Source organism: Miscanthus floridulus, chromosome 8 (assembly GCF_019320115.1).
Source record: "Miscanthus floridulus cultivar M001 chromosome 8, ASM1932011v1, whole genome shotgun sequence".
NCBI lineage: Eukaryota > Viridiplantae > Streptophyta > Magnoliopsida > Poales > Poaceae > Miscanthus > Miscanthus floridulus.
In genome coordinates, this window is record NC_089587.1 from 71391535 (window position 1) to 71401027 (window position 9493).

Below are 9493 nucleotides of genomic sequence, written 5' to 3' on the forward strand. Positions count from 1 at the left end.
CCTCGGCCCCACTAGAGAAACCCTCCGGTGCTCTTGGAGCGCGTCTCCGGACCGCTAGCCGACCCCCAGCGAACGGGGTACGGGCCTCCACTCGGACTTACCCGATAACAGCTCACCGGAAATGCCGTCGCTCGCGCCCACCGAGGGTAGCGCGGTATCTTCCACCCCTCCTTCCGAGCGAAAAGGAAGCGCGAGGGTCGAACAAAAAGTCAGGAGAATCCCTGACGGCCCTCTTGCTCCGCACAGAGGCTGAGGGACTCTTCCTGCGACACTTTGCTGAGACCCAGCGGCTCAGACTCGCACACGAGGGGTCTCGGCAAAACAAACCCTCCTTCCGAGCGAAAAGGAAGCGCGAGGGTCGAATAAAAAGTCGGGTGAACCCCTGACGGCCCTCTCGCTCCAGGCGGAGGCTAAGGGGCTCTTCCCGCAGCATCGTCGAGGCCCTGCGATCCGAACTCGCACCCACGGGCCCGGCAAACACAATGTAACTCCCCACTCGAAAGAGAGAAAAGCCCCTGGAGAAGTGAAATCACTCCTCGAGGGCCTCGGGGGCTACACCCGACGGGTGCGCTCGCGCGCACCCACCGAAACCCCGAAAACAAAACCACATCCCGACAGGAACTATGAAGAGCCAATTCTCGTCAGAACCTCAGGGGGAGTGCCTCCACTCCCCCCAAGGCTCGGGGGCTACTGTCGGGTACCGTGAGAAGGGGTACCGTAAGCAAAATCCAAAAAACGACTGCTTAGACTTCGTAAAGATCGAAACCAGCTGAACGCTGTTGGCCTCGGCCGATTCTCCGACTCGCCCGAGGCTCCAAGGGCCTCGGCCGACTCTCCGACTCGCCCGAGGCCCATCGCCGCAGGCCTCGGCCGATTCTCCGATTCGCCCGAGGCCCCCTCGCTACCAACCTCGAGCGATTCCCCGCCAAAGGCCACGGCCGGGCCACCGACCCTCCGTCTCGCGCAAGGCAGGCTCGGCAGCACTCCGCCGCCTCTTCCTTCTCCCGTCCCTCTGACAAAACGTCGTGTCACATCAGCTCAGCCGACTGTTGCCCCTGACGACAACCGCACGCCCGGCACAGTACAGCAGAATGGCCGATGGGACAGGGGGCAGGACTGGGCAGGGGTTACCCGCCACTGTACTAACCACCGTAACGCCCATGCCTCACTATGCTGCCAACTCCTGCACCAAGGACAATGCAGCGTGGGGAGCCACATCTGGGCTACTGTAGCCTCGGAATCAGTACCCAAGGCCAATAACTCCCCCCAAGAACCTCGACAGATTGCTTCACGGGCTCGGCAGCCTGAGGGTCCATGACCACCGAGCCCCCCCGCGATGGCTCGGCCTCGGCATAGTCGCTGCCCCCTACGACGTCATTACACGGCAACCCGCACGACGCCCGCCATGCCCTGCATCAAGCCGTACTGGAGCCCCACGACGCACAAGACCGAGTACGACCCGCATGTCACTTCCGCACGTCCTGTCGAGGCGCTCAACCACTCCAACAAATCACACGGCGGCGCAGTGCAGCGTCGTGGCAGACCAGACGTCCGTCACGTCAGCACCCTGCCAACCACGACGGGACTGTGCAAGGGCTACCGGCTACTGTGCTGCCTAAACTCCTGCACCAAGGACGGACACGACGTGGGGAGTCAGAACCGGGTTCCTGTGACCTCGGGGCCAGCGAACCGATCGCTCTGCCCCGCTCGAGACCCCCGATGAGCCTCGGATTCCGCCTCGCCCGAGACTCCCGGTAGGGCCTCGGGCGAACTGGCCGTGCTCCGCCTCGCCCGAGGCTGGGCTCGTCCCGAAATCTCGTCACCTCCACCTCAAAAGTCACTCCGGCAGGCTATCGCATCCAATTAATGCACCCAGCTGCCCGCACTACGGAAGTCACGATCGGCAGCATGCCGCGGCAGGACAACGGTCAAATCGCCTTTTTACCATCCCTTACTGACGATACAGGGCACCGTATCCTATAGACGCGTGTTCGGCACTGTTCCGCCCAAATCAACTATCGGCGATGGCCGCCCAGACCTCACATTGCCACCCGCTAAAGGCCTCGGCACAGCAGGCCTCGGCACAGTGGGTCTCGGCCTCAGCGCGACAGGTCTCGACGCAGCCTACTACAGCAGCCACCAGGCCTCGGCGTTTCACCAAGTCAACAAAAGTACAAGAGCGCAGCATGTCGTCAGCCTTGAAGACCATACCGACTAGACATCGACTGGAACTCCCACGACGCCATACTGCTTCAGGGAGCGGAATACGTTAGCAAATAGTAGCCTTCTCATGTACCTCTCGCTTCCTCCTTGTAACTATAAAAGGAGGTAGCCAGGGCCATTCCTAGGGCGCGGAGAAAAAACACACCGATAGAATCACGCACTTCCACGCTGCTTGGGAGCAACGTCCCAAGCCGTTCGCACCACCCTCGCCGAGACCTGGGGCTAGCTCCCTCTCTCACTCAGCTTGTAACCCCCTACCACGAGCACTCCGGTGCAAGGAATACAAGATCAATCTCTCAGACTGGACGTAGGGCCCCGACTGCCCGAACCAGTATAAACCTTGTGTCTCTTTGCATCACCATCCGGGATTAGGGACACGCAGTACAAATTCACTCGTTGGTTGAGGGACCCCCGGTTCCAAAACACCGACACATATATAGAGTATTAAATATATATTAAAAATAACTAATTGCAAAGTTTGCGACTAATTTGCGAGATGAATCTTTTAAGCCTAATTAGTCCATGATTTGACAATGTGGTGCTTAAGTAACACATGTACTAATAACGGATTAATTAGGGTTAATAAATTAGTCTCACGAATTACTGACAGATTCCATAATTTATTTGTGACACCCAATGTGGCACCTTAAAACTTTACGTCCTAAATCTTTACAGGGCCTAAAGCAAAAAAAAAAAAAAAAAAAAAGACAGAAAAAGGGGGAGCGGGGGGTGACGAGAGACGAGAGTACGAGACCATGGTCAAGCGGCCAGCGGTGGGGTCACGAGCTCCACCCCTCCTCGCGGGCCCACCATCCCACAGTGACACACCACCCCGTCCGCTACGGGACAGTAGTCCCTCCCACCTCCCACCTCCGTCACTGACAACCGAGCCCCACCTACGTGGCCCACCTTTCATCCACTCCCCGCCATGCACCCCCGCCGCAATGGAATTCTACAGAACCCCATCCAGAAAAGACCAAACTACCCCCGCGAGCAGCACGGATTAACGCGGCCGTGCCACGCCGCGGGCACGGCACACGAGGTTTCTCCCCCGCTCCGCTCCCGCCAACCAGCTCCAGCGCCAGGCCGAGCACCGCACGCCACCGCTTCCGTTTCCACCTCCCGGCCGGCCCAGGAATTTACGGCTCGCTGCCACTCCCCGTCTCCTCCCACTCCTCCTCGCTCCTGTCGCGGCTCCCTCGCCTGGCCTCCTCTTCCTTTTCCTCCTCGCGAGCGTGTCTCGCGCTATTAATGTAGCGGCGGCGACAGGGAGTTGTGTTCGGCGCGGCGCGGCGGTGGCACGACGAGACGGCGCGTGAGGAGGAGTGGAGGACCAGGCGCTCCGCCGCTCCGGGCTCTTGCGTGCATCGTCGTCGTCGTGGAGGGCGGTAGGATTCTGCGGCTGCTCTTATCCCTCCCCATCTCTATCCCTTTCCATCTCTTAGCGATGTTGCTGCTTGGGTTTTTGTTCCTTGTTCTCGGCTGGATTCTCGCTCCGTGGTTCTGCGTGCTTGGTCTCGTCCCGGTCGCCGGATTTTTCTTTTTCTTTATCCCCAAACCTTCTCGCGCGGCGATTGTGGAATGCGGAGCGAAATTCTCCCGCTTATTTTGATTGCGGGGATTTTTTTTTCCACCGCTCGTGGATGCATTTCGCGCTTGCGTCTTCGTTTTGTTCCTCCAGTCCCCGTACGGGGTTTTGGTGTAAAAAATAAAAATCCCGGGATTGCTCGGAACCAAGCAAGGCGCGGGATTGTCGTCTCTTTTCCGCTCGGATTCCTCGGGAGGCCGTTCGCATGGCAATGCTGATCGCCGACGGAAGATTGTAAAGGAGATTCCTTTCTCGAGATTTTCTTTCCCAGTCTGCATTTCGGTTCCCCGACCCGACCGGTGCTCCGTCCACCGGCCGCCGGGAGGACGGATTGCTTGCTGCTTTAACCGTGTGTGTGTTCACCGCGCAATGCCTGATTTTTTTTTTGTTCCGTGGTAGCCTTGTCAAGGCCTGTTGTTCCATTCCATGACACGCTGGTTTGGTTTGCATCGCAGTTTTCGTCAGTGGAGGCAGCAGCAGTCGGCAGCAAGATGATTGATGGGAGGCGGCATTCGGTGGACATTCCTGTCTCGAGGGCCCTGGTGGCCATCATGCGGTCCAGATCCCTGAGGGACCCTGACACCAACTCGCTGGCCAAGTTCTCCGCCAAGAAGACCATCTGGGGGGGCTGCTCCCTCGACGAGGAAGAGCCGGAGGGGGCGAAGAACAACAAGACCACCTACGGCAGGCACAGCTTCAGCTACAACGCGTACGATCACCTCCAGCAGAGGAGGGAGGAGTTTGGGGACAGCCTCAGGTCGGGCCGGCTCGCCGACTCGCCCATCAACATCATCAAGGCCAATGCCATGGCCAAGGCGGCGCTCCATAACCAGAGCTGTTGCTCGGCCATCTCCGGGATGTCGAGGATCGCAAAGGACAGGGGTTTTGGTTTGGTGGCTGGTGGGGAGGAGCTTGGCCGGAGGGGGGAGGCCAGCACGTTCCAGGAGAGTTCCAGGAGTTTGCTTCAGAAGTACCGCCCCAGATCTTTCTCCGAGCTTGTTGGGCACGGTGTTATTGCTCAGTCTCTTTCAGGCGCTGTTCTGAAAGGGAAGCTTGCTCCTATCTATCTCTTCCATGGTCCGCACGGCGTGGGCAAGACGTCCACGGCTAGAATGTTTGCAGCAGCGCTCAATTGCCGTTCCACTGGTGGGAACCAACCATGTGGGCGCTGTGACGAGTGCGTGGCCATATTCTCGGGAAGCAGCAGCAGTGTGGTAGAGATTGATGCTTCCAAACTTGATTGCAAATCTAGGGTCGCGGCCTTGCTCAGGAATGCCTGTGAAGTCCCTGCCTCTTCACACTTCAAGGTTATGATTGTTGATGATTGCCAGCACATGGACAAGGAGGGATGGTACTCCATCTATAATAGCCTTGAAGGGATTCCTGAGAGCACAATCTTTGTTATGATCACATCCGATATTGATAAGCTACCAAGCAATTCCATAGGGTGGTGCCAGAGCTACAGGTTTTGCAAGATAGATGATGCAGAGATTGCCCGCAGGTTGATCAAGATTTGTACAAAAGAAGGCATGGAATTCGAAGCAGAGGCACTGGACCTTCTTGCTCGCAAGGCTAACGGTTCCATTCGAGATGCAATTCAAATGCTTGACCAACTAACTCTACTTGGAAAGAGAATCAGCAAATCAGTGACACATGAGCTGGTAGGTTGATTACTCTGGTTTTCTTTTATGAAAAGGAGTTACCACAATCTACGGTTTTAACCGTTTTCCTTTGGAAACGGTCAAATTGTCGGCACCTAAATTTCTTTGTTTTTCCTTCCCTTTTTATTACAGCAATCTACGGTTTTAACCCTTTTCGGTTGAAAACCGTCAATTTGTCGGCACCTTAACTTTCTTTGTTTTTCCTTTCCTTTTTGTTACAGCAATCTACGGTTTTAACCCTTTTCGGTTGAAAACCGTCAATTTGTCGGCACCTCAACTTTCTTTGTTTTTCCTTCCCTTTTTCCAGATGGGTGATGTCTCAGACGAGGAATTGCTTGATCTTCTCAATCTGGCCATGTCATCAGATGCTGCTACAATTGTGAGGAGGGCCAGGGAGCTTTTGAGCTCAAAAGTCGACCCTCTGCAGTTATTAGCTCAGCTTGCAAATCTTATCATGGATATTTTAGCTGGGAAGCACCCCTCAGATTCTTCAGAAGTTAGAAGAGTTACTGGCAAACATACATGTATGCTCTCTTTCTTCTTAAGCTTGAAAAAATCATGTATCTACATATTAAATGTCCTCAGATCTTGTATGCTGTTGTTGATAAGCTTTGCAGAAGTGCAAGATATTGTATCATTTCTACTGAATACTCTTGCAGTCTTGCTGGAGATAAGATTGTGTTTTTTCACTGATGAGTTAGCTGCATAATATTGTGTCCTATAAACAATGCATTCGAAAAATGTTAAAACAACTTAAGGGAATACTCAAATATGATGCATGTACCCATGGATTAAACCCAATTAAGGAGTTTCTTCTCTAATTGTGGTTTCCTCTTTAGCAAACTTAGCTAAATCTGAGCATGGGCACCATATAGAATGCCTTATATTTCAGTATAAATTTTAGAAGTCATAATGCAGTGTATTCCAGGACAGAGGGAGTATTTACACTCACAGTGTATACCTGTTTACTGTTTCCATCTCTTTCTAACTTTCTATCAATTTTGCAGCTGCTGACGTGGATGTACACAAACTTAGGAATGCATTGGAAATACTCTCTGAAACTGAAAAGCAATTAAAGACAACAAAAAACCAGTCTACATGGCTTACTGCTGCACTGTTACAGTTTAATATGATGGAACCCTACTGTCTAGATGATACTGCAGTTTCAAGCATGTTTACTGAAAGTCAGACAGGTAATTGATATTCTCTGCCCCCTTAATTTAATCTCTCCTGAATGTTGAAATATTTGAGAGTAAGAAGCACTGTGAAGTGGAACTGTGTCAATGTCACTTTATCAGTATGTCTGTTTACTGATAAGTGAGCTGTACTTTGTGCAGATGATGGGACTGCAGTACTGAAAGATGAAAGCTTAGATACGAGTTCCCATCTTTGTTCCCAGAACAAAGTTAGTTCTCTAGACATGAATTTGGGAGATCCAGATGTATTGGAGACGATATGGATGAAAGCTCTTGAAAACTGTTCATCCCCTCCACTTCAAAATCTACTACGGAAGGATGGGAAGTTGTCGTCTCTGTATACAACCCAAGGTAATTTGCTCTGTGTGTGTGACCTCTTTCTTCTGTTTTATTGGGAGACAGATCTGTTTGTTACTGAACAGCATGTCCCTACTTACTGTAGTTGTTTGCTGTGGTCCACCTTAATACACCTTTCCAGACAGTTGCTCAGTGCTGCATTTCAGAAAACACATGTTTGTCTGGACACATGCATGACATAGCATTAAGTATACTTATTGATAAGCTAGTGGTGTTGTCTTCCTAATGGGTGTGCATCTTGCATTAGTAGGCATCAAATATTGCCTGCCAATTTGGACTGCATACATTCAGTTAGCATCACTGTGTTCCTGACTATGGATATTCTACACGTCAGATTTCATTCTTTTTTGCTCTGAATTGTAGGTGTGGCAGTTGCTGAACTACAGTTCTGCCATCCTGAGGTTGTCCCAACATCAGAGAGCTTCTGGAAGCCACTATGTGCATCTCTGCAGAATTTGCTGAGGTGCAACGTCGACATCCGAATCAACATTTCGCCTATCTCTTGCAACAGAGCTGGATCCAAGGACTCATCCGTCAGCCTTGTCATGGAATCAAGAGAAGACCGCGAGGTGCAGGACCCAGTCACCTCAAACTGCAGAACCGTCGTATCATCCAGAAGAGACTGCCCTTCCCCACTCGTGGGGCAGGCCAAGGAGAAGCCGTCCCATATCCTGGGATGCCTCCATGGCGGTGCAGATGGTGACACAGTGGATACCGAACCGAGGATCTTGAGCTATCAGAAGATCTCTGTCGTCCCTGCAGCGTCCGCCCCAGGAAACGCTCCCCTGAAAGCCACCGCTGGAGACACATCAAAGGTTGATGAATTCAGAGTTCTTCGTGGCTGCTGCTCACACCTTCTACCCTGCGGTGCTTGTGCTCCCCGTCAGAAGTCCCGGACACGGGAGAAACGCCGAGCCAAGCTGTTCAGCTGCTGCTTCTGCAAGATCGGACCGGACTGCAAAACGAAGGCGGAAGCAGGGTAGTTTGCAGCAGGCCAGGAACAGAGCAGCCCTCTGCAGTTCAAAGCTGGGGACGGGCAGTAGAACAAAGTCTGGGCTATGCTGATTGCCATTTGGCTGAACCTGACATTATGGTTGTCCATTCTTGCTAGTCTTCTATCATGTTTTCTGGTTTGGCTCTGGTGGTCGAATCAGTTCAGACTTCAGACTGTCAAAAGTGTGCCATCTCTTGACTGTAGCTTACCTCCGATGGGGGGAGATACTGGTCAAAGACACAGCAGATGTGCGTCGCTAACATAAAGATGTTTTATAGTCGGAGATGCTTAAACTTTCCTGGTAGCATAACCGTGTTTGTAGTTGTGCGTTGGATTTTGTTCCATGCCGGTTTCTACTGTTTTCGTGAAATCATGATCCAAATTAAGGGACGGCAGGCTCAGGACGGCGGCCACTGCCAGAGATGCTGCCGAGCCCTGCCCGCCTCAGCTCATCTCGCCGCCTGCCTCCGCGAGGATGGGCAGATGGTGCTCGCCGCCAACGCGTCGGATGATCGAGGCGGCGAGTGTGGCCGCTGCGGATGTCGCCCGGATGCAAAGGCTAGGGCACATCAGCAACGGCTGCAAAGGCTAGGGCAGCTGCGTGGGCCATGAAGTTTCTTGATTTCTTTGAGAAAAAAAAATCTATTTTACCTCAATGAATCATCAACTTTAAAACCACACATCTTACTTCATAAACTCCCAAAACCGTTGAGTGACCTGCTTTTGGAGTGGTTTTCTGTTCAAAGTGACTGGTTTTGGAGTGGTTTTGAAGACGATTTTGGCCCTGTTCGCTTGTCTTATAATCCGTATTTTTAGCTTGTTTTTTTCGCCGGAACCATGTTTTTCTCTCACAAGTCACAACAAATCAGTCGGAACAGTGTTTTGGCTTATTTTTTCAGCGAAGCGAACGGGGCCTTTGTTCTTTCTTTACTTAAAAAAAATCTGGTAGCACTTGATAAGGTTTTTAAATCACAAAAATATCTTTGAACTCTTAAAATTTCAGAAAAAAAAATCTTGAGATAGATTGAGATATGATAAATACAAATAAAATATTTAGAGCGAAAGGAGCTGCTTTTGAATCAACACAGGTAAAGAAACAGAAGAACCCAAGGAACTAGAAGAGCCAAGAGAAACAGACCTCACCTATTTCGCTTGAACTTTCCTTGTAGTATAACCATCTCTGGATGATTAAGCTTTCATGATAGCATAACCATATTTATAGTTTGTTAGATGGTGCACTTTTATTTTAACCCCCACCCCAAAAGAAATAGAAATAAATTCACCGTCTAAATCAACTAAAACAAAAAAAGGAAATAAGTAACATAGAATTAGAACAAAAGAGATCAAGGAGGAAGTAAAAAAGCCAAATCTGATGGTTACCTCCTCTTCTCCGACGAGCTCTATCTCCATTGACCTCCTCGATTTCCATCTTTGTTGACCTTCTCGACCTTGGTGAGCTTTGATCCATATTAGG

General features: G+C 51.5%; 1 protein-coding gene across 1 annotated transcript; it reads left to right on the forward strand.

Moving 5' to 3' along the window:
* The first annotated feature begins 3352 nt into the window (after nt 1-3352).
* LOC136472531 (protein STICHEL-like 2) lies at nt 3353-8312 on the forward strand. The gene is made up of 6 exons (XM_066470230.1): nt 3353-3611; nt 4267-5472; nt 5780-5996; nt 6480-6665; nt 6810-7019; nt 7389-8312. Exons 2-6 carry the CDS (start codon nt 4303-4305, stop codon nt 8006-8008), a joined length of 2403 nt encoding a protein of 800 aa, XP_066326327.1. The 5' UTR covers nt 3353-3611; nt 4267-4302; the 3' UTR covers nt 8009-8312.
* The last annotated feature ends 1181 nt before the right edge of the window (nt 8313-9493 follow it).